The following is a 25324-nucleotide window of genomic DNA, read 5'->3' as shown; positions in this document are numbered from 1 at the left end:
AATCGGAATTAAGGTAGGAATATTCTGATTGGCTGATCGTTAGATGTAAATTATATTTAACTTAGGGGGGTGTTAGTGTTAGGGTTAGACTTAGCTTTAGGGGTTAATACATTTATTAGAATAGCGGTGAGCTCCAGTCGGCAGATTAGGGGTTAATAATTGAAGTTAGGTGTCGGCGATGTTAGGGAGGGCAGATTAGGGGTTAATACTATTTATTATAGGGTTAGTGAGGCGGATTAGGGGTTAATAACTTTATTATAGTAGCGCTCAGGTCCGGTCGGCAGATTAGGGGTTAATAAGTGTAGGCATGTGGAGGCGACGTTGTGGGGGGCAGATTAGGGGTTAATAAATATAATATAGGTGTCGGTGGTGTTAGGGGCAGCAGATTAGGGGTACATAGGGATAATGTAAGTAGCTGCGGTTTACGGAGCGGCAGACTAGGGGTTAAAAATAATATACAGGGGTCAGCGATAGCGGGGGCGGCAGAATAGGGGTTAATAAGTTTAAGGTTAGGGGTGTATAGACTCGGGGTACATGTTAGGGTGTTAGGTGCAGACTTAGGAAGTGTTTCCCCATAGCAAACAATGGGGCTGCGTTAGGAGCTGAACGCGGCTTTTTTGCAGGTGTTAGGTTTTTTTTCAGCTCAAACAGCCCCATTGTTTCCTATGGGGGAATCGTGCACGAGCACGTTTTTGAGGCTGGCCGTGTCCGTAAGCAACTCTGGTATCGAGAGTTGCAGTTGCGTTAAATATGCTCTACGCTCCTTTTTTGGAGCCTAACGCAGCCTTTCTGTTGACTCTCAATACCAGAGTTATTTTCATGTTGCGGCCAGAATAAAGCCAGCGTTAGCTACGCGGGTCCTTACCGACAAAACTCTAAATCTAGCCGCAAGTATTTTGAGCCCAATGACCCGGAACTGCTAGGAATTCCATTCCAAGATCATGATACGGGTATTTTTAGTATGGGGTATTTAAAGACCCTGAAATTTACATTAAACCAGTCTTGAAAAAGGTCTATGTTTGACCGAAACGCTTCGACTGGTGAGTGGCATTCCAATTTATATATCCATTTGAAAAACCATCTGCACTGTTATTATTTCTTTCGGCAGAGGGAATATATACCTGGGTGACGCTGGAGCTGCAAATTGTCTACTGACGTTGAAGCCCAATCCCCGCTACAGGCAATAATACTTCACATAGACTGTTTATCCACAGAAAGAGGAATATTTTTTACCTGGAGCACTATACAACTGACTATTGATTTAAATATCTCACATTTATTTTTGTTTGTTATTTTTTTTGGCTGCAATCATGCTGGTCACTAGTGATATTTGAGGAATTGACTTTTATTGATTTGCACATTTCACTGACTCACATGTGAAAATTGGGAGACTATTTTTTGTTTTTGTTGTGTTTCTCATTTATTTTTCCTATCGCATATTTTTGAATTTTTTGTTTTAATTATCGTTTAGCAGTGTGTTCTCATTTTCACCTATTTTTATTTGGGATTGTTAAAGTAGCACCAATCAAATTTCATAATCTTTATTTCACTAGCCTACACATTTTTTCCACCTTCACATGTTTAGCGTGTATTTAGCACCAAGTTCCATCTCATTCCGCTAGCGGAGGACGGTCACTGAACCCCGTGAGAGGTACAGTGGATCGGTCTTATCCTTTCAGCCCACAGCACACAAGGAATCAGTACGGGTTGGGGCTACAACCCAATTTAACCCGTTTAGCAATTCTAGTTCTAGATAGACATCACCGCTCTGGTCTAATTGTGTGGGGACTCTAGTAGGCACCCGCCCAGTTTTCATAAAAGCAACCTTAGTATTAACCACATAACTGCGGGATACTATAGCAGGTAACACTGTTATAGGTTAGTTTGTGTTATTGTCTATTCGGAGCACTTTAAAATAACCAAATTAGAGTTACCAAAAACCAGTCTGGTTTGAACTGTGCGATAACTATAGCAGGTGACACTGTTATAGGATCGTTTGTTTTATTTATTTTTTATTGTTTAATTGAGTGTTTTAAATAACCACATCATTTTAAATAACTGCATTGTTTTATTGTCTAACCGAGTGTTTTTAAATAACCACATTAGAGTTACCAAAACCAGTCTGGTTCCTATTGTGTGATATCTATAGCAGGTGACACTGTTATAGGATTGTCTGTTTTATTGTTTGAGTGTTTTATCCAAACTGTCAAATGTAATATGTGGATCCATGGAAGATAATCGACCATATATACACGGATTTGTATAAACATTTGTCCTAGAAACACTAGCTGTGTTCAAAAGATTGTTATAAACTGTTTTAAGAATTGTTTATAAGCAGTCCAATAAGCTGTGCTTTAAAAGTTGTTCATAAACTGTTCAATAATTTGAATAAAATACTTTATTTTATAAAGTTGTGAAAAAATTGGTTTCACATTTTGAACCCTGCCGGATAGCTGGCACTTTGATATTTTCTGCTGTTCTAAATTAACATGTATACCATAGGAATGTGTATACTACGTCACTTCCGGTGACGTGTAATCAGCTGTTGGAGGGGTGTGGCGCTCAATGCGCTTGAGGCCCAACCTCCTCCAAACATCTGTTTAAGGAGCTTTATGAGATAACAACGGGTCGCAGGATTCTATGGACCGTAATCTGCAATGCGCAACTCCTCAGTGATCCATTGTGCGCCGCAGACTTGCCAAAAAAGGTGCCAGTTGACACCAAAACATTTTGAAACTTATGTTTGGAATAAAGGCTATATTTTTCTATGAAATCCGGTGACTGCTCCAATATTTTATTCCGGTGGGGTAGGGAAGGTGAGGGTGTGTGGTGTGGGTATCATGACAGTAGCACTGTTATCACATTTGTCACTGTCTACATTATATTGAATAAAGCGACTGCAGTGCACATGTGCGCAGTGAAGGCTATTAGCCTCTATAAATTATGATTACAGGCCATATATTTCCTCGACCAGTTGTTTAATTTACATCAGCTGTTTGGAGGAGGTTGGGCCTCTTGCGCATGCGCATTGAGCGCAACACCTCTCCAGCAGCTGACTCTCGTGACCTAAAGTGACGTGGTATACACATTCCTATGCGGTATACCATTTTCTTTAGAACACCACCTTGACCTTGTATGGTCAAATATGGCCAAGGTGGCACTGGCAACCCTACATGTGACAGACATTAGCCAATTACAGACTACTTAATGTATACCCTGTGAGTCTGTGCACATGCTCAGTAGGATCTTGTTCCGAAGAAAGTGTGTATATAAAAAGATTGGGTAAAATTTGATAATGGAATTAAACTGGAAAGTGTCTTTAAACTGCATGGTATATCTGAATCATAAAAGTTTATTTTGACATGTTTCCCTTTAACCCAAAGTAGTCTAGCTGCAGACTGGAGCTCCACTCTAGACAGGAAACATGTGACCTCCACTGACTCTAGACAGGAAACATGTGACCTCCGCTGACTCTACAGGAAACATGTGACCTACACTTAAAGGGACATTAAACCCAATTTTTTTCTTTCATGATTTAGATAGAGAATACCATTTTAAACAACTAATTTACTTCAATTATCTAATTTGCTTAATTCTCTTGATATTCTTTCCTGAAAAGCATATCTAGATAGGCTCAGTAGCTTCTGATTGGTAGATTTACATAGATGCCTTGTGTGATTGGCTCACCAATGTGCATTGCTATTTCTTTAACAAAGGATATCTAAAGATTGCAGCAAATTAGATAGTATAAGTAAATTGGAATGTTGTTTAAAATTGTATTCTGAATCGTGAAAGAAAATTTTGGGGTTTAGTGGCCCTTTAAAGCTTTTTTTTTTTAATCAACTTTAATATAATAGACAACCTATAGACAATCATTATGAAATGTGCAGTGGTTTATGCTGATTGTCATTTATAAGGTAACCACTGTGAGTGCACATTAAGAAGAACAAGAAAGCTGCAAAATGTTTCGTTTTCAGAATGATTGTCTATAGGTTGTTTGTTACATTAAAGTTTTTTGTGTTTTTTAAAAAAGCTTTGAGTGGAGGTCACATGTTTCCTGTCTAGAGTGGAGCTCCAGTCTGCAGCTAGACCCTTCTCCTTTAACCACGTTTCCCCCACACGCTATTGCCCAGAATTATCAGGAAAATAACTGGAAAGTAAGGCAGTTCTACACTTATTTTTTTAACTCATTCTATACACAGGGAGACTACGTATACTTTGTAACAGTTAAAGGGGGTAATTATACAAAAGAGTGAGCAGAATAAAACGTGATGGCAGCAACTAAGGTTTACGGTTACGCATACGCAGCTGTTATGTTTGCTGAACGTAACATATCCCAACACGTTCTTTTAGCAGAACCAACCCATTGGATGGCACAATGTCACGTGACTTTCCCCGCTAATTCCTGACAGCCAGTCCAACTGCGCGCTCTGCTTCTGATCTGTAGGCATGGCAGCTGTTGGAGTGGAGCCTCCGATTTCTGGGGAAGCAGATTCCGCAGTGGAAGGAGCCGCTGCTACCACAACCACACAAGCTGACGGGGACCCCTCCCTAGCACAAGGAATTCCGTCGGCACAACAAAAGCACGTTAAGCTTCCACTGTCTCGGGTGAAAGCAATCATGAAGGCGGATCCGGATGTTACACTGGCCAGTCAGGAGTCAGTGTTTGTAATCACCAAGGCGACGGTGAGCGGTAACGGTTTGCTAGAGCTGAACAGATAATTAGGTTTTCTATGATTGGTTATAGAATGGCAGGGGATGGTTTGCAAAATCTTTGTTTATTTAGTTAATTAATTAGTAAAGGGACAATCCATCTGTGTAGGGAAGGTGAGGGTTGTCTATTGATTGGCTGATCTGACAGAACACCTTATCCCTGTCTGTGTGACAATACAAAACATCCTGTCACTTTAGTTATGTTCACTTGAGCCGTAAGAGGCTTGAGGTTGAGAAATATGTTAATATGAAACGCACTTTTTTGTTTCATGATTCAGATTATGCAATTTTATGTAACCTAATTTACTCCTATTACCAAATTTCCTTTGTTCTCTTGGTATCTTTATTTGAAAAGCAGTCATGTAAGTTTAGGAGCCAGCTAAATGTAGCCACCAGGGCGCTGAACAAAAAATGGACTGGCTCCTAAGCTTACATTCCTTCTTAGTTTTGTTTAGTAATTTTACCTATGCGATTTACACCCAGGCTTGTCTAGGGATAACTGCCTGTGTTGCTGTAAGCTTTGCTGGCTGTGAGTTTTACAAGGTATTGGGATGTGCACCCAGTCCTGTTTGAGAGTGCTGTTCATTTCACACCCTCACCCATATATACAGAAAGTGTGTGTGTGTGTTTTGTTTGTATTTTTTATTACTACACTCCTTATAGTCTGATCACTTCTCCCAAGTTGCAAGGAAAGGTTATCCGCTTTTTTGATTGTTTTTGGACTATACAGTACATTAATTTAACATACTTTTCTTTAGTTATAGTAAGCCGTGGATATATTGCAACATAATGTTTGTATATTTTAATGCAGGAGCTGTTCATTGAGACAATTGCTAAAGATGCATATATATATGCACAGCAAGGAAAGAGAAAAACCCTGCAACGGAAAGACCTGGGTATGTATGCATTTTTGTTTAGTCTAAAATGTGATTGTGTAAAGCCTTATGCAGTGGTTTTGTTTAAAGGGACAGTCTACACCAGAATTGTTAATGTTTTAAAAGATAGATAATCCCTTGTTTACCCATTCCCTAGTTTTGCATAACCAACACAGTTATATTTATATATTTTTTACCTCTGTGATTATCTTGTATCTAAGCCTCTGCAGACTGCCCCTTTATTTCAGTTCTTTGACAGACTTGCAGTTTAGCCAATCAGTGATGGCTCCCAGGTAACTTCACAAGCACAGTGTTATCTATATGAAAAACATGAACTAACACCCTCTAGTGGTGAAAAACCTGTTAAAATGCATTCTTAAGAGGCGTCCTTCAAGGTCTAAGAAATTAGCATATGAACCTCCTAGGTTAAGCTTTCAACTAAGAATACCAAGAGAACAAAGAAAAATTGGTAATAAAAGTAAATTGGAAAATTGTTTAAAATTACATGCCCTATCTGAAGCATGAAAGTTTTTTTTGTACTAGACTGTCCCTTTAAGGGGATATTAAACCCAATTTTTTCTTTGTTCTCTTGGTGTCTATTTTAAAAAGCATGAATATAAGTTTACGAGTCGGCCCATCTTTGTTTCAGCTCCTTGGTAGTGCTTGCTAATAGGTGGCTAAATGTAGCCACCAATCAGCAAGCACTATCCAGGGTTCTGAACCAAAAATGTACTGGCTCCTATGCTTAAGTTCCTGCTTTTTCAAATAAAGATACCAAGACAACAAAGAAAATATGAGTAAATTAGAAAGGTGCTTAAAATTGCATGCTCTATCCGAATCATGAAAGAAAATAATTGGGTTCAATTTCCCTTTAAACTTATAGTTGGTTCCTTCTGACTAGTGTCTTCTAATTGTACCATTGAGAAGAAGAAAAAATACTCTTGAATGCTTTTTTTTGGCCAAAACCAGTAACAGGCTGTTGTATGTTATTGATTCAGTGACCCATTAAGAAAAACCCTTTTCATTGGATGAAATTTAATATTGATGACTGCTAATGTTATTAATCAGCTGGTAGGTGGACTTATTTAATAAGTCCTGGGGAGAACACAGATTTTTATCACTGTCAACCCTGCAACTCTGTTTAACCACCACTTGGGAGCCACAGAGGGCTGCTGGTCCTCAGTGGAAACGGCCGCTGACCTCATCAGCAGCGTTAGTCACACAACATTACTAGTATTTCATATTATGATTCCAACAATGGCCAAGAAAAATTACCTATTATTAGGGAGTGTAACATTGGCATAACATAAGCCATGTTCAGGGCAACCTATGACAGGGGACATGGAATTCAAACTTAAACCTTCACGACTGAGCATACAATTTTTAAAACGTTTCAATTTACTTTTTAATCAAATTTAGTTATTTTGTTATTAAAACTCTTGAAACATAGCTCTTTTTCCCTGAGAGCATACTGAAGTAAGCTTAGGATTGTGTACATGTAGGAGAGGCTATAAAGCTCATTTTACATGTGCATGACTCGTTGCACATAAATGTTTAGGTTACTTGCATAGATATTGCTATTGTCTAAAAAAATATTGGCGTGTTTCAGCAGTAGTTCAAACACAGAATTAAATATATTATATATATATATATATATATATATATATATATATATATATATATTTTGATATTGGTTGTCAGTTTATATAGCAGCTTTGGAAATATATTTCTTTCATGTAATTGGCAAGAGTCCATGAGCTAGTGACATATGGGATATACAATCCTACCAGGAGGGGCAAAGTTTTCCAAACCTCAAAATGCCTATAAATACACCCCTCACCACACCCACAATTCAGTTTTACAAACTTTGCCTCCCTATGGAGGTGGTGAAGTAAATTTGTGCTTGATTTTCTTCTGTGATATACGCTTTTCAGCATTTTGAAGCCCAATTCCTCTGAGTACAGTGAATGTCAGAGGGATGTGAAGGGAGTATCACCTATTGAATTCTATGGTTTTCCTTGCGGTAAATCTTTTCATAGGTTCTGTTATCGGTCGTAGAGATTCATCTCCTACCTTCCTTTTCATATTGATGATGTACTCTCATATTCCATTACCTCTACTGATAGCCAAACCAGTACTGAAACGGTTATCTGCTATATGTGGATGGGTGTGTTTCGGTAAGTATGTTTTCATTACTTAAGACACTCTCAGCTATGGCTTGGCACTTTATGTATTAATGTAAAGTTCTAAATATATGTATTGTACTTAAATTTGCCATGAGTCAGGTTTATGTATATTTCCATTTCAAAATTGGGAAAACATATTTAAGAAGTTATTTTTCTTACCTGGGTTTAGTCTTTTCTTCAAAATTGACTGTTTTTCATTAATTTTCGCGGGCAAAATTAGGCTTGCGAGGCCGCAAAATGCTGATATTTATTGCGTCATTCTTGGCGCAAGATTTTTTTGGCGCGAAGGTACATTCGGTAACGCATTTTCGTCATTTCTGGCGTCTTAGTTGACGCTAGGTCTCCTTGCACAAGGTTGCGCCATGACGCAAGTTGCGCCATTTCCGGATGTTGTTGGCGCCAAAATATTTCATTTAAACCACACTTCCGATATGCCTCTTGCCTTTTTCTATGTTCAGAGGGCTATGCTGTTTGCTTTTTTTTCCCATTCCTGAAACTGCTATATAAGGAAATTGATAATTTTGCAAGATGTCTCAATCTGATCCTGTCTCAGAAACCACTGTTGGAACCCTGCTGCCTGATAACAGTTCTAGCAAAGATAAGTGTATCTGTTGTAAATTAGCTGAGATTATATCTCCAGCTGTACTATGTAACATTTGTCATGATATTCTTTTACATGCAGAGAATGTATCAATCAGTACTAGTACAATGCCTGTTGTTCCTTCAACATCTAATGTACATGATATCCCTGTGAATATAAAAGATTTTATTGCTGATGCGATTCAGAAGGCTTTGTCTGCTATTCCGCCTTCTAATAAACGTAAAAGGTCTTTTAAAACTTCTCATAAAGTTGATGAAATTTCAAATGACCGACAATATACTGAATTATCCTCCTCTGATGAGGATCTATCTGATTCAGAAGATCCTACCTCATATATTGACATTGACAAATCTACTTATCTCTTTAAGATGGAGTATATTTGTTCCTTGTTAAGAGGTGTTGATTACTTTAGATATTGAGGAAACTACTCCTCTTGATACTAAAACTAGTAAACGTTTAAATTCTGTTTTTCCAGTTCCTGATGCTATTTCTGATATGATTTCAAAGGAATGGAATAGGCCTGGTACTTCTTTTATTCCTTTTTATAGGTTTAAAAAGTTGTATCCTTTGCCAGCAGTCAGATTGGAGTTTTGGGAATAAATCCCCAAAGTTGATGGGGCTATTTCTACTCTTGCCAAACGTACTACTATCCCTATGGAAGATAGTACTTCCTTTAAGCATCCTTTAGATAGGAAACTTGAATCTTATCTAAGGAAAGCTTATATATATTCTGGCTATCTTTTCAGGCCTACCATTTCTATGGCTGATGTTGCAGCTGCATCAACTTTCTGGTTGGAAAGCTTAGCGCAACAGGAAACAGATCCTGATTTGTCTAGCATTGTTTGCTTATTTCAACATGCTGATCATTTTATCTGTGATGCTATTTTTGATATAATCAAAATTGATGTTAAATCTATGTCTCTAGCTATTTTAGCTAGAAGAGCCTTTTGGCTCAAGTATTGGAATGCTGACATGATATCTAAGTAGATTACTATCTCTTTCTTTCCAAGGTAGCAATTTATTTGGTTCTCAGTTGGATTCAATTATTTCAACTGTCAATGGGGGAAAGGGAGTTTTTTTTTACCTCAGGATAAAAGATCTAAGGGTAAAAAATAGTTTTCGTTCTTTTCGACAGAATAAGTAACAGAAACCAAATCCTTCCCCCCCAAAGAATCTGGTTCCAACTGGAAACTCCAAGTCTGCATGATGGTGCGGCGCTCATTCCAGTTCAGCTGGTGGGGGGCAGATTAAAATTTTTCCAAAACATTTGGGCAGATTCTGTCTAAAATCATTGGATTCAGAGTATTGTCTCTCAAGGGCATCGAAAGACCTCCTGTGAGATTTTTTCGCTCGCGCGTTCCAGCAAATCCAGTGAAGGCTCAGGCTTTTCTGAAGTGTGTTTCAGATCTAGAGCTTTCAGGGGTAATCATACCAATTCCGTTTCAGGAACAGGGTTTGGGGTTTTATTCAAATTTATTTATTGTCCCAAATAAAGAAAACTCATTCAGGCCAGTTCTGGATCTGAAAATTTTGAACCGTTTTGTAAGAGTACCAACTTTCAAGATGGTGACTATAAGGACTATTCTGCCTTTTGTTCAACAAGGTCATTATATGTCCACAATAGACTTACAGGATGCATATCTTCATATTCCGATTCATCTAGACCACTATCGGTTTCTGAGATTCTCTTTCTAGACAAGCATTACCAATTTTGTCGCTGTTCCATTTGGCCTAGCGACAGCTCCAAGAATGTTTTCAAAGTTTCTCGGTGCCCTACTCTCTGTAATCCGAGAACAGGGTATTGAGGTGTCTCCTTATTTGGACGATATCTTGGTACTAGCTCAGTTTTTACATTCTGCTGAATCTCATTCTTCAAAGACATGGTTGGAGGATAAATTTGCCAAATAGTTCCTTGATTCCTCAGACAAGGGTCACCTTTTTAAGTTTCCAGATACAGGGAGTGCAGAATTATTAGGCAAATGAGTATTTTGACCACATCATCCTCTTTATGCATGTTGTCTTACTCCAAGCTGTATAGGCTCGAAAGCCTACTACCAATTAAGCATATTAGGTGATGTGCATCTCTGTAATGAGAAGGGGTGTGGTCTAATGACATCAACACCCTATATCAGGTGTGCATTATTATTAGGCAACTTCCTTTCCTTTGGCAAAATGGGTCAAAAGAAGGACTTGACAGGCTCAGAAAAGTCAAAAATAGTGAGCTATCTTGCAGAGGGATGCAGCACTCTTAAAATTGCAAAGCTTCTGAAGCGTGATCATCGAACAATCAAGCGTTTCATTCAAAATAGTCAACAGGGTCGCAAGAAGCGTGTGGAAAAACCAAGGCGCAAAATAACTGCCCATGAACTGAGAAAAGTCAAGCGTGCAGCTGCCAAGATGCCACTTGCCACCAGTTTGGCCATATTTCAGAGCTGCAACATCACTGGAGTGCCCAAAAGCACAAGGTGTGCAATACTCAGAGACATGGCCAAGGTAAGAAAGGCTGAAAGACGACCACCACTGAACAAGACACACAAGCTGAAACGTCAAGACTGGGCCAAGAAATATCTCAAGACTGATTTTTCTAAGGTTTTATGGACTGATGAAATGAGAGTGAGTCTTGATGGGCCAGATGGATGGGCCCGTGGCTGGATTGGTAAAGGGCAGAGAGCTCCAGTCCGACTCAGACGCCAGCAAGGTGGAGGTGGAGTACTGGTTTGGGCTGGTATCATCAAAGATGAGCTTGTGGGGCCTTTTCGGGTTGAGGATGGAGTCAAGCTCAACTCCCAGTCCTACTGCCAGTTTCTGGAAGACACCTTCTTCAAGCAGTGGTACAGGAAGAAGTCTGCATCCTTCAAGAAAAACATGATTTTCATGCAGGACAATGCTCCATCACACGCGTCCAAGTACTCCACAGCGTGGCTGGCAAGAAAGGGTATAAAAGAAGAAAATCTAATGGCATGGCCTCCTTGTTCACCTGATCTGAATCCCATTGAGAACCTGTGGTCCATCATCAAATGTGAGATTTACAAGGAGGGAAAACAGTACACCTCTCTGAACAGTGTCTGGGAGGCTGTGGTTGCTGCTGCACGCAATGTTGATGGTGAACAGATCAAAACACTGACAGAATCCATGGATGGCAGGCTTTTGAGTGTCCTTGCAAAGAAAGGTGGCTATATTGGTCACTGATTTGTTTTTGTTTTGTTTTTGAATGTCAGAAATGTATATTTGTGAATGTTGAGATGTTATATTGGTTTCACTGGTAAAAATAAATAATTGAAATGGGTATATATTTGTTTTTTGTTAAGTTGCCTAATAATTATGCACAGTAATAGTCACCTGCACACACAGATATCCCCCTAAAATAGCTATAACTAAAAACAAACTAAAAACTACTTCCAAAACTATTCAGCTTTGATATTAATGAGTTTTTTGGGTTCATTGAGAACATGGTTGTTGTTCAATAATAAAATTAATCCTCAAAAATACAACTTGCCTAATAATTCTGCACTCCCTGTAGATTCAGTGTCCATGACTCTCTAACAGACAAGAGATGAATAAAATTGGTTTCAGCTTGTCGAAACCTTCAGTCTCAATCATTTCCTTCAGTGGCTATGTGCATGGAAGTTTTAGGTCTCATGGCTGTAGCATCGGACGCGATCCTCTTTTCTCATTTTCATATGAGACCTCTCCAGCTTTGGATGCTGAAACAATGGTTGGAGGGATTATACAAAGATATCGCAGTTAATATCCTTAAATCCCAATGTTCGACTCTCTGACTTGGTGGTTAGACCACCATCATATAGTTCAAGGGGCCTCTTTTTTTTTATTCGTCCATCCTGGACTGTAATCACAACAGATGCAAGTCTTTCAGGTTGGGGAGCTGTCTGGGGATCTCTAAAAGCACAAGGGGTTTGGAAATCTCAAGAGGCGAGTTTACCATTCAATATTTTAGAACTCTGTGCTATTTCCAGGGCTCTTCAGGTTTGGCCTCTGTTGAAGAGAGAACCATTCATTTTTTTTTCTCAGACAGACAATATCACAACTGTGGCATATGTCAATTATCAGGGTGGGACTCGCAGTCCCCTAGCTATGAAAGAAGTATCTCGGATACTTTCTTGGTCGGAATCCAGCTCTTGTCTAATTTCTGAGGTACATATCCCAGGTGTAGACAATTAGGAAGAGGATTATCTCCACCATCAGACTTTACATACGGGGGAGTGGTCTCTCCATCCAGATGTATTTTTTTCATATTGTTCAGATGTGGGGTCTTCCAGAAATAGATCTGATGGCTTCCCATCTAAACAAGAAACTTCCCAGGTACTTGTCCAGGGATCCTCAGATGTATTCGGTGGATGCGTTAGCAGTTCCTTGGTTTTACCAACCTGCTTATATCTTCCCGACCTCCTAGTTAGTTCTTCTTCCAAGAGTGATCTCCAAGATCATCATGGAACAATCATTTGTTTTTCTGTTAGCACCATCATGGCCTCACAGGTTCTGGTATGCGGATCTTGTCCGGATGTCCAAATGCCAACCTTGGCCACTTCCTTTAAGACCAGACCTTCTGTCTCAAGGACCGTTTTTCCATCAAGATCTCAAATGGTTAAATTTGAAGGTATGGAAATTGAACGCTTAGTGCTTAGTCATAAAGGTTTCTCTGACTCAGTGATTAATACTATGTTACAGGCTCGTAAATCTGTTTCTAGGAAGATTTATTATCTAGTTTGGAAGACTTATATTTCATGGTGTTCTTCTCATAAATTCTCCTAGCATTCTTTTAGAATTCCTAGAATTTTACAGTTCCTTCGGGATGGTTTGGATAAAGGTTTGTCTGCAAGTTCCTTGAAAGGACAACGCTCTGCTCTTTCTGTTTTCAAAGAAAAATTGCTAAGCTTCCTGATATTCGCTTTTTTGTGCTGGCTTTGGTCCGTATCAAGCCTGTCATTAAATCAATCTCTCCTCCTTGGAGTCTTAATTTGGTTTTGAAGGCTTTATAGGCTCCTCCTTTTGAGCCTATGCGTTCTTTGTATATTAAACTACTTTCTTGGAAAGTGTTGTTCCTTTTGGCTATCTCTTCTGCTAGAAGAGTTTCCGAATTATCTGCTCTTTCTTGTGAGTCTCTTTTTCTGATTTTCCATCAGGATAAGGCAGTTTTGCAGACTTCATTTAAATTTTTACCTAAAGTTGTGATGTCTAACAACATTAATAGGGAAATTGTTGTTCCCTCTTTGTGTCCTAATCCTAAGAAATCTTTGGAGAGATCCTTACATTCTCTGGATGTTGTAAGAGCTTTGAAATATTATGTTGAATCTACTAAAGATTTCAGGAAGACTTAGTCTCTTTGTTTTTTTCTGGTCCTAGGAAGGGTCAGAAAGCTTCTGCTATTTCCTTGGCATCCTGGTTAAAGCTTTTGATTCATCAGGCTTATTTGGAGTTGGGTCAGGCCCCGCCTCAGAGAATCTCAGCTCATTCTACTAGATCAGTTTCCACTTTGTGGGCTTTTAAGAATGAAGCTTCAGTTGATCAGATTTGCAAAGCAGCAACTTGGTCTTCTTTGCATACATTTACTAAATTATAACGTTTTGATGTATTTGCCTCTTCTGAAGCAGTTTTTGGTAGAAAGGTTCTTCAGGCAGCTGTTTCAGTTTGATTCCTCTGCTTTATGTTTAAGTTTTTTTCTTTTCAATTATGAGAAAATCTTATTTTTTTGGATGTGGATTTAATTTTTTCAGCGGAAAATGGCTGTTTTTATTTTTATCCCTCCCTTTCTAGTAACTCTTCTGTGGTGTTCCACACTTTGGGTATTTTATTTCACATACTTCACTAGCTCATGGACTCTTGCCAATTACATGAAAGAAAGAACTTACCTGATAAATTAATTTCTTTCCTATTGGCAAGAGTCCATGATACCCACCCTTTTTAAGGTGGTTATGTTTTTTTGTATAAAGCACAATTATATTTCCAGTTTGTTTTTTGTTTTTTTTCATGCTTTTTACTCCTCTTTCTATCATGCCACTACTTGGCTATTCGTTAAAATGAATTGTGGGTGTGGTGAGCGGTGTATTTATAGGCATTTTCAGGTTTGGGAAACTTTGCTCCTCCTGGTAGGATTGTATATCCCATACGTCACTAGCTCATGGACTCTTGCCAATATGAAAGAAATGCATTTATCAAGTAAGTTCTAAACTAGAACATTTCTAGCCTTCTCTATATTGGCCATTTAAAAAAATCCAAGTGTTTAATTAATGCTAGGATTTGCCATCACTAAAAATAAACAAGACTTTCAGTGATCAGTTTGTTAAAAAAAACCAAAAAAAAATACTCCAACGGCCTCAGCCACCCATTGCACAATGCTCTCTCTTCTCAGTGAGGTGACGTGTCCACTTCTAAGCCAATAGCCATGCTAGCATACAGAACACTGCCAGATGAAGTGAAAGCGTCACCTCATTGAGAAAACAGCTCTGTGCTGTGGACAGCCAGAGCTGCAGAGTTTAATGTTTGTATTTACCATCACTTTAGTTATGCCCTTCCCTATTTGCTCTATACTATCTTAATTTAATTGACCTTAAATGGAAAATTTGAAAAACAAAATCCATAAATTAAAAAATGGACGGGGGTTGACAAAATCAACATTAAACTTATGTGACACATGATTAGAATGCAACAGAGACTGACCTCCTGTGTATGTGTTCAGCAGAAAGTTCATTGGCTGCTTGTTAGACAAATTATGCTACCTAGAAATGTATTTTCTTAGCATAAAACTACATTTTTAACTTTGACCCACCTGAATTCAGATGAGCAAATCATATGGTGTTTTTACAAAACTACATAATTCTCATTTGGACTTTAACAAATACTGATTTTTTTGACATGTATCCTTTTATGTTTTGATTTGCAGATAATGCAGTATTTGCCATTGATGAATTTGCTTTTCTGGAGGGTAAGTTTTAACTATACATATGTGAGTGACTAAGTTACATGGTCCAAGTTGTTTTAAAATAAAAGAAAAAGTGGGGGGAAAGCAGTAAATTGATCTCTAGAAAAGCATCAATTTAAAAAGGCTCATTTAGAGGCTTTTCTTGCCAGGATATAAGCACAGTTTTTACAATTGATACAAAATTCTAAATAGGCATACAAATAATTAAAGGAGTGCTAAACCCCTATTGGGGTCCACAGGAGAAGCTTTCTCTGTTTTTTTTTTTTTTTTATTTGCTTACCTTACTTATGATTTAAAAATTATATATATATATATATATATGTGTGTGTATATATGGGTTTTTTTTTCTTTCAACTCCTGGCAACCTTTTCCTTTGTGATATCTAATTAGGAATCTGCAGCCCAGTTTGTTATTGTAATATTAAAGATGGCTCCCGGATTATGTCAACTTAATATTGTGCTGCAGTATCTATATTATTGGTATTTGTTACCTTCACAGAACATTTAAATATCCTCATGATTTATTAGAGCCAACTGGTTCAATACAATATGTTTTTGTTTATTTAATACAAATTGGAGTTTGTAAGATTCCATTTCACAATTCTTTTCATTAGCAGTAATCTTTATTTAAACACTAGGGTTCAGCACTACTTTGTTTATTTGTATACCTATTTACAATGATTTATTATTTGTTGTAAAATATGTTCTACACACACAAAAACTATTGGGGAAATAAATCTAGATATTTAAAGAGACATCACTTAATTCCTAACAAAATGTAATTTTTTTTTTCTTTTCCCTGTAATTTAAAGGGACATGAAACCCCCAAAAAATTATTTCATGATTCAGATACAGGGTAAAATTTTAAACAACTTTCCAATCTACTTCTATTATCACATTTGCTTCATTCTCTTGGTATCCGTTTAGGGAATGGCAGTGCACTACTGGGAGCTAGCGGAACCTGGGGGGGGCCAATGATAAGAAGAGGCATTTATTTGCAGCCTCCAATCAACAGCTTCTCCCAGTAGTGTATTGGTGCTCCTGTACTTACCTAGGTATTCTTTTCCACAAAGTTTACAAAGAGAACAAAGCAAATTAGATACAATTTTCCAATTTAATTCTATGTTCCACCCGAATCATCATGAAAGAAAGAGGAAAAAAAATGGGTTTCATGCCCCTTTAAGGTGTTCTTTAGACTGTAAACTAATACAAATGTAAACATGGAAGTTTAAATACTCTTAAATGTATTTTGTATTCCTTTTTCAATGTAGTAGTGCTGATATATGCAATGCATATACAATTATAGTATATCCCTTTCATTTTAGAAAAATACACTCCTTAAATTGTTGTAATTAGAATTTTTATTTGCTCATCATTTTAATTTCCCCTCCCCCCTTAGGTACTTTGGATTGACCCTCCTTGGATGTTATGTGCAGCTGGAATCAAATCTGAGCCTGGCGTTTGTTATACATGTATATTGTATATTTATATTTTTATTACGTTTTAAATGCACATATATTTTGTGTTTTGTATTATAAAACATCAATTTTGGTATCATTGTTGGTAGGCAATGTTTCTCTCAAACATATGATTCTTCTGACTCCAGATAATCTGTGCTCCTATGGAGTGCTGGATGTATTCTCTACTGTTAAAATAAATAAAATATTTTTTTCATGTGCTGCCTGGAGCTATTCATTTGTTTGTTGAACTATACCATCTAATAGCAACAACGTAAAAATGTTGCATTTACAGATTTTGTGAACGAGTGTCAAAATGATGTCTTTTTAAGGCATGTATATTCCTACCCCACAAGTTTAAGTGTTGGTATAAATTTAATTCTGACTTACACACGTGTTTGCAATATTATATATGTTAGGTTTAATTCCTTTATTGGAAGTGGGCATGTGACTTGATGTGGTTTTTTTTCACCTGTCTATTTTCTAGAATTCTATCTTCTATGGACATTAACAGTAAACACATTTTAGTTAAGATCTATTATTCCATTTTATAAGCATAGTATTGAGGTTATTCCCCTGCCTCCCACTAGACATGCCACCATGTTGAATCTAGCTCTTAGTCAGTGTGCAGAAACTCTCCTTCAGATACCTGCAATGTAATTTAGGTTCAATAAGGACTGCACTCATTATTAGAGGAAGGCGTATGAAACCTTTTTAGTGTCCCTTTTATAAGCAGGTTAATATTGTTTGTTTGTGTTTTCCCCAATGGCCAATCTACACCCATCACTTGTCTTGTCTGGAGAAGCCAATCCAGACTTGAGTCTGCAGACAACAAGGCTATCTAACTCTGAGAATTAAAAAAATCCACAACTCTGAGCTAAATTATACAATAAGGGGTAAAAATGAAAGTCCATTGCAAAGTTGTTTTACTACACTTAACTAAACTGGCTACATCAGTGCAGTGGCACTGGTCAGGCTTAGCTCTGTGTGCTTATGCATGCAGGTTACTTGCATAGATAAAAGATATATAACACTGACTAAACAAAGCAATGATATATTCACCTTAAAAGTGATGTTCACTAAAGTTACAAGTGTAGTGAGGTTACATTACATAGCTGTAGTTACTGAGTAGTCTATCCACTGAGCTGTTAAAGGGATGGTAAACTCTTCAATATAACTTTTAAAAAAATATAATAAAGATCATGCTAAATTTTGTTATAGAAACCTCTTCCTCTTTTTTTTTTTTTTTTTTTTTTTTTATTACTTCTTTTAAATACATTCTTTTTATTAATCTAATATCTTATAGATAATACTCCCCTGTCAGCCTCCCTCCTGGTTTTTTTTTTTTCTTTCTTTTTTCTACCCAATCAAAAGCTTAGCCATCTGGACTATTGAACATATGTATTTCTATACAAGCATAGTAACCACAGCCTGTCAGTGCTTGTTACTTTTCTGCATAAGTAGCACAAAATATAGGATTTATAATTTACTTCAACTTACAGATGTTAACAGAATTTCTCATTTTTGTAATTGCTCTTTTTTAACATTTTACTTACACATTTTATTACCAATGATTCTAGAAATGTGTACAGTAGTCCTGCCTGCTATACACATCACTAGGCTCATACCTGCACTTTTATTATTTTAAATTTCCCCTTTCCCTCTTCACATTTTGAGTATCATATACTAAAGTGATGTGTACTGCAGTTCTGCCTGCTATACACATCACTGTCGTCATAGCTGCGTTTTCATGTCAAAACAACGCTTTCTATGTTCTAACTTTTTTCCTTCATTAGATTGACGTGTAAAACAAGGTCCTGCCTGCTGTACATGTCAGCAGGATCCAAGCCGTGCATTCAGACACTTGAATGCTTCCTTCCTCCTTTTTTTTTTTTTTTTTTTTTTTTGTTTTTTTTTTTTTAATCTTTAGTTGATTGACGTGTACAGCAGTCCCGCCCGCTGTACACGTCACAAGGAAGAAACTGTTCACACTAAATGGGGGGAGTTCAACTTGTGGATGCTTTTACCCACTTCTCCTCCAATTTGATTGCTTCTTCAAGACGATTGACGTGTACAGCAGCCCTGCCCGCTGTACACGTCACTTATGTGTGTAGCTTTTATTTTATAGCATAGCAGCAGTGGAACCTGTATTATTCAATCGTGTGCTCTGTTTTTCATTACCTAAGCTCATACCTCCAATCAGCTCTTTTCTAAAAAATGTCTTGAGCCTTTAGGACCAACTAAACACCTGTTACTTCAAAGGAGCGATCAAGCTCCCCTAGTAACAGGTATTCACAAGGCTCTTATATTTCTATCAGTTAAGTGAACAGATGATTAGAAGATTCTCTGTTTACTTGCAGAATGTGTATTTTACTGACTAATACCTAAGGAAAATTACCTAAGCAATAAAGTCAAGTAAGTTGAATCATTACATACATTTTCTTTATATATATATATATATATATATATATATATATATATATATATATATATATATATATATATAAATGTATGTAATGATTCAACTTACTTGACTTTATTGCTTAGGTAATTTTTTTAATCTTCTAATCATCTGTTCACTTAACAGAACTGATAGAAATATAAGAGCCTTGTGAATACCTGTTACTAGGGGAGCTTGATCGCTCCTGTGTAGTTAGTAACAGGTGTTTAGTTGGTCCTAAAGGCTCAAGTCATTTTTTAGAAAAGAGCTGATTGGAGGTATCCGCTTAGGTAATTAAAAACAGAGAACACGATTGAATAATACAGGTTCCAATGCTATAAAAAAAAGCTACACACATAAGTGACGTGTACAGCGGGCGGGACTGCTGTACATGTCAATCTTCTTGAAGGAGCAATCGGATTGGAGAAGTGGGTAAAAGCATCCACTAGTTGAACTCCCCCATTTAGTGTGAACAGTTTCTTCCTTGTGACGTGTACAGCGGGCGGGACTGCTGTACACGTCAATCAACTGGAGGCTGTCACAAGATACAGGGGGCAGGGAAAATTAAAACACTGAGTATTGTCAGTACATCTACCAATTTAAAATTTAGACTAAGTGCCTATTGTCTTCTTGTTATGTAATTCTACTGTACTTAACAGTTCTTTTACTGAAGTAAGAGTTGTAGTTGCACTTCTTGATTCTCACCATGACCTGTAAAAAGCCTACAAAGTATTGTGGAATCTTAGCTTGTAGGAACAGAATCCATATTACTCCTTTTGAGGTTATTGACATGACTACATGTGGAATAATGATAAACACCCACTGTCTTGCAATGTAAAGACAAAAATTTGATCTACCTGGTTTTTGGAGTTCTGTAGTACATTGGTGTACTCTGGCCAGCATATCATGTTAACAAAATGGTTGATGTAATAGAGTGAAACTCTCATAATGTATGTAACAGAGCCTGTAAATTTGATTTGTAGTGCAAAACAAGGATTTCCTTGTCTGATTCTCTAAAGGGACAGTAAACACCTTGTAATTACAGGACATTTCTGTTGTGTTGCTATAGTATAGCACAGCGATGGCGAACCTATAGCATGCGGGCCATAACTCTGCAAACATCACAGGACTTGCCTGATAAATTCCTGCTGGACGACTACACTTCAGAGGGCTGAGCCCGGTGAGACACTTTGAGGCACAATGATTATATCTGTGCATGGGAGAATACATGCTTATTTGGGATCAGTGTATGTATAATCAAGTATATCTTGTTTTAATACATTTCTTTCCTTTTTAAAATCTCCGGTAAATATTGTTATGCTATTTATAGCTGAATTATTATTTTTTTGGATTGCTACCAAGAGAGCAAGGGAAAGAAGTGGGCATATAGTTGCTTCCAACAACTACACAGCAGTTTGTCACTTCTAGAGAGTGTCAGGCGAATACACATTGAAACAAAGAAATTTCCTCCCTTTCCAAATCAAAGGACAAAACCACTAAATGTTGCGTTTCTGACAGTTACTGTGTTAGATTCTGTTTGATATATGTTTGTAGCACCATGAGATTAAAATTTGGTTTGTGTTACTGGTAACCTAGGTATGTTAAATCACTGAGTTTTATTGGGTGTTTAATAGACACAAATTTATTGTTATGGATCCTATCTTTTAAACAGTTGTCACTTTAAGCTTTAACTGCTATTTACAACTCAGAGTATCATTACAGCAACAAAAAAAGCTAAACCTGTGGACAGTGTTAAAGGACCACTGAATACAGTAGAATTACATAATTACCAAGTGCATAATAAAAATACAATGCAATAACCCTTAAATAAGCAGTGGGTTTTTTTTCTGGCAAATTTTATTTTTTTCTCCCATTTTCTGGTCCCCTGTATAATGTGAAAGCATCAGCCAATCAGACTAGTAAACGTATACCCTGTGAGCTTGTGCACATGCTCAGCAGGAGCTGGTGCTACAGAAAGTGTGTATATAAAAAGACTGTGCAAAATTTGATAATAGAAGTAAATTGGAAAATGCTGTTCTATTTGAATTATGAAAGTTTATTTTGACTTTAGTGTACCTCTAAATAGCAAGCTGGTCAAATAACATACATTGACTTTGTTGTATGTATATGTGTACATAAAAAAGTTAAAACGCCACTGAAAATTACAAAAAAAAAAAATATGTATGCTAACCTGATTGTCTTTCTTTCCGAACATGGAGAGTCCACAATGTCATTCCAGTTACTAGTGGGATATTCAACTCCTGGCCTGCAGGAGGAGGCAAAGAGCACCCCAGCAAAGCTGTTAAGTGTAACTTCCTTTACCCATAACCCCCAGTCATTCAGCCGACGGAAATGGAAAAGAAGAAACACAAATGTGAAAAAGGTGCCTGAGGTTTACTCAAGAAAATAGCTGAATTCTAATTAAAAAGAGGGCGGGGTCATGGACTCAATGTCTGGAAAGAAATTTATCAGGTAAGCATACACTTTGTTTTCTTTCCTAAGACACAGAGAGTCCACAACATCATTCCAATTACTAGTGGGAACAATTACCCAAGCTAGAGGACACGGAATGAACAGGGAGGGAGAAACGGGCAGGAGGACCTAAACGGAAGGCACCACCGCTTGAAGAATCCCCCAAAAGAACCCTCAGTAAAAGAATCATGTTTTGTAGAATTTGGAAAAAGTATGCAAAGAGGACCATGTTGCTGCCTTGCAAATCAGTTCCACAGAAGCTTCATTTTTGAAAGCCCAAGTAAAGAAGACGGCCCTAGTGGAAAGAGCCGTAATTCTCTCAGGAGGCTGCTGTCTAGCAGTTTCATAAGCCAAACTAATAATACGTCGTAACCAGAAGGAAAAAGTAGAAGTGGCCTTCTGACCTATACGCTTTCCAGAGAAAACAACAAAAAGGGCAGAAGATTGCCTAAAATCTTTAGTAGCTTGAAGGTAAAACTTTAAAGCACGCACAACATTCAAGTTATGCAAAAGACATTTCTTATGAGGGCAAAAAGAAGGAACTACAATTTCCTGATTAATGTTCCGATCCAACACCACATTAGGGAGAAAACCAAATTTATTATGAAGGACCGCCTTATCTGCATGAAAGATAAGGTACAGGGAATCACACTGCAGAGCTGAAAGTTCAGAAACTCTGCGAGCTGAAGAAAAAGTAAGGAGAAACAAAACCTTCCAAAATAACAACTTTACATCAACAACATGTCTCGGCTCAAACAGAGCCTGCTGCCAAATTCTAAGAACTAAGTTAAGGCTCCAAGGAGGAGCAACGGGTTTAAACACAACTCTGCCAGATGTTTGTGCAAAAGGATAGACCAAACATAAATCTGACCTTTCAGAGTACTGACCGACAAACCTCCAGGCCATCCTGAAAAAAAGATAAAATTTGTGCAATCCTCACCGACTCCAAGAAAATCCTTAAAGGGACACTGAACCCAAATTTTTTCTTTCATGATTCAGATAGAGCATGTAATTGTAAGCAACTTCCTAATTTACTTCTATTATCAATTTTTCTTCATTCTCTTGCAATCTTTATTTGAAAAGAAGTCATCTCAGCTAAGGAGCCAGCAAATTGTGGGTTCAGAACCATGGACAGCACTTGTTTAAAGGTGCTGTCCAATCAGCAAGGACAACCCAGGTTGTTCACCTAAAATGGGCCGGCATCTAAACTTACATTCTTGCTTTTCAAATAAACATACCAAGAAAATGAAGACAATTTGATAATAGGAGTAAATTAGAAAGTTTCTTAAAATTGCATGCTCTATCTGAATCAAAAAAGATTTTTTTTTTGGCTACAGTGTCCCTTTAAGCTTCACACCAAAAAAAAAGGTATTTATGCCATACCTTTATGGTAAATCTTACGAGTAACAGGATTAGGAGCCTGAAACATAGAATCAATGACTGTCTCCGAAAAACCGCATCTAAACAGGACTAGGTGTTCAATCTCCAAGCAGTCAGCTTCAGAGAATCTAGATTTGGATGGAGGAATGGACCCTGAATTAGAAGGACCTTCCTTAGAGGTAACCTCCAAGGTGGAAGAGATGACATCCTCCCCAGATCCTGCGAGGCCAGGGGAGCTATAAGGATCACAGACGCTCTCTCCTGCTTGATACGAGCAATGACTCATGGAAGGAGAGCAAACGGAGGAAACGGATAAGCTTGACCAAAATCCCACGGAACCGCCAAGGCATTTATCAAGGCGGCCTGAAGAGCTCTTGACCTTGAACCGTACTTTGGAAGCTTGGCGTTTTCACAAGACACCATCAAATGCAACTCTAGAACCCCCCACATGAGGGTTATCCTGGAGAACTCTTCCGGAAGGAGGGCCCACTCCCCGGATGAAAATTCTCTCTGCACAGAAAATCCGCCTCCCAATTGTCCACTCCTGGAATGTGGATGGCAGATAGAAGACAATTGTGAGCTTCCGCCCACTGCAGAATGCAATCCTTCATGGCTAAGAAGCTCAGAGTTCCTCCCTGGTGGTTGATGTAAGCCACCAAAGAGATGTTGTACGACTGGAATCTGATACACCGGACAAAAGATAACTGAGGCCAAGCTGTTAAGGCATTGAAGATTGCTCTCAACTCCAAGATGTTTATGGGAAGAGAGGACTCTTCCTGAGACCACAGGCCCTGAGTCTTCAGAAAACCCCAAACAGCTCCCCAGCCTGACAGGCTGGCGTCCATATTCACAATCACCCAGGAAGGCCTCAGGAAACAAGTGCCTGGAGAGATTTTCCTGAGAAATCCACCACAAGAGAGAGTCTCTTGATAAGTGGTCCAGATTTATCCTCTGTGAAAGATCTAAATGGTCTCCGTTCCATTGACTGAGCATGCAAAGTTGCAGTGGTTGCAGATGAAACCGAGCAAAAGGAATGATGTCCATGGAAGCTACCAACAGACCAAACACCTCCATGCATTAAGCCACTGATGGACGAAAGGCAGACTGGTGGGAAAGGCAAGAAGCCAGAACTTCAGATTTTCTGATGTTCGTCAGGAAAATCTTCATGGACAGAGTTCCTAGGAAAATCACTCTTGTAGATGGAACTGGAAAACTCTTTTCCAGATTCACTTTCCACCTGTGGGAACATAGAAAAACGTCTCGTATGAGATTTTGCTAGTTGAAAGATGATGCCTGAACCATGATGATGACTAGATAAGGTGCCACTGCAGTTCCCTGGGATCTGATTACTGCCAATAGAGTTCCTAGAACTTTTGAGAATACTCTGGGAGTTGTGGCAAGACCAAATGGAAGTGCAACAAACTGGAAATGCTTGTCCAGAAAAGCAAACCTCATGAATGGAGATGATCCTTGATGGGAACAAGAAGATACGCATCGTCCTGGTCTGTGGTCGTCAAGAACTGACCTTCCTGACCCCGGGAAAGAATGGAACGAATAGTATCCATCTTAAAGGACGGAAACCCTGAGGAACTTGTAGAGGGACTCTAGGGCTAAGAAGGGACGGAAAGTTCCCTCTCTTTTGGGAACCACCAAGAGATTTTTGACATATGGAACCCTGAGATTTGAATAAAATTTTTTACCTTGTTCCTTCACAGGAACTGGAACAATCACTCCGAGGGACTACATATCCTTCATGCAGATTAAGAAGACCACTCTCTTAGTCTGGACTGCAGGAAAACTAAAGCAGGAAAAACCTTCCCCTGGAGAAGTAAGACCTGAATCCTATTCTGTACTATTTTCCCAGTTCCAGAATCTGGGAAATCTTCCTAACCTGAGGAAGGAAATATCCCTTTAACATTGCAAGCTGGAATCACAGATAAAATTATTAGCAAGGCTTTGAACTTTGATCCCAACTAAGATCTCTTCTAAAGTAGTCACTTCAGAAACTATACCAGACAAAACATTGCTCCAATAAGCTGCAGAGTCTGCACCTGCAGCAATACTTGTGAATGGATGACATTGAAAACTCCTGAGAAAGCCATGAGTCCAATCAATTAGAATCCCAGGAGAATAACAACCCTTAACATACAATATATAGGATAGAACCTGAAGTCAAAGACAGATCAACCTGATCAGAAAGGATGATGTCATAGACATTGGATAAAAACCTCTCAATATGAAGGAGAAAAAATATTGTGCTTGTG

The 25324-nt window shown here is 38.1% G+C and overlaps 1 protein-coding gene across 1 annotated transcript; it reads left to right on the top strand.

The window, feature by feature from the left end:
- Window positions 1–4281: 4281 nt before the first annotated feature.
- Window positions 4282–16990, top strand: POLE4 (DNA polymerase epsilon 4, accessory subunit). The gene is made up of 4 exons (XM_053700713.1): window positions 4282–4686; window positions 5525–5609; window positions 15274–15315; window positions 16711–16990. Exons 1-4 carry the CDS (start codon window positions 4450–4452, stop codon window positions 16722–16724), a joined length of 378 nt encoding a protein of 125 aa, XP_053556688.1. The 5' UTR covers window positions 4282–4449; the 3' UTR covers window positions 16725–16990.
- The last annotated feature ends 8334 nt before the right edge of the window (window positions 16991–25324 follow it).

This window comes from Bombina bombina, chromosome 2 (assembly GCF_027579735.1).
Source record: "Bombina bombina isolate aBomBom1 chromosome 2, aBomBom1.pri, whole genome shotgun sequence".
NCBI lineage: Eukaryota > Metazoa > Chordata > Amphibia > Anura > Bombinatoridae > Bombina > Bombina bombina.
The sequence above is the reverse complement of the archived record's forward strand: the minus strand, read 5'-3'. Positions and strand labels throughout refer to the sequence as shown.

Coding starts and splice junctions, on each gene's coding strand:
- POLE4 (XM_053700713.1), top strand. CDS start 4,450: ATGGCAGCTGTTGGAGTGGAGCCTCCGATTTCTGGGGAAGCAGATTCC. Junction 4,687..5,524: donor TTGTAATCACCAAGGCGACG/GTGAGCGGTAAC, acceptor ATTTTAATGCAG/GAGCTGTTCATTGAGACAAT. Junction 5,610..15,273: donor CCTGCAACGGAAAGACCTGG/GTATGTATGCAT, acceptor TTTGATTTGCAG/ATAATGCAGTATTTGCCATT.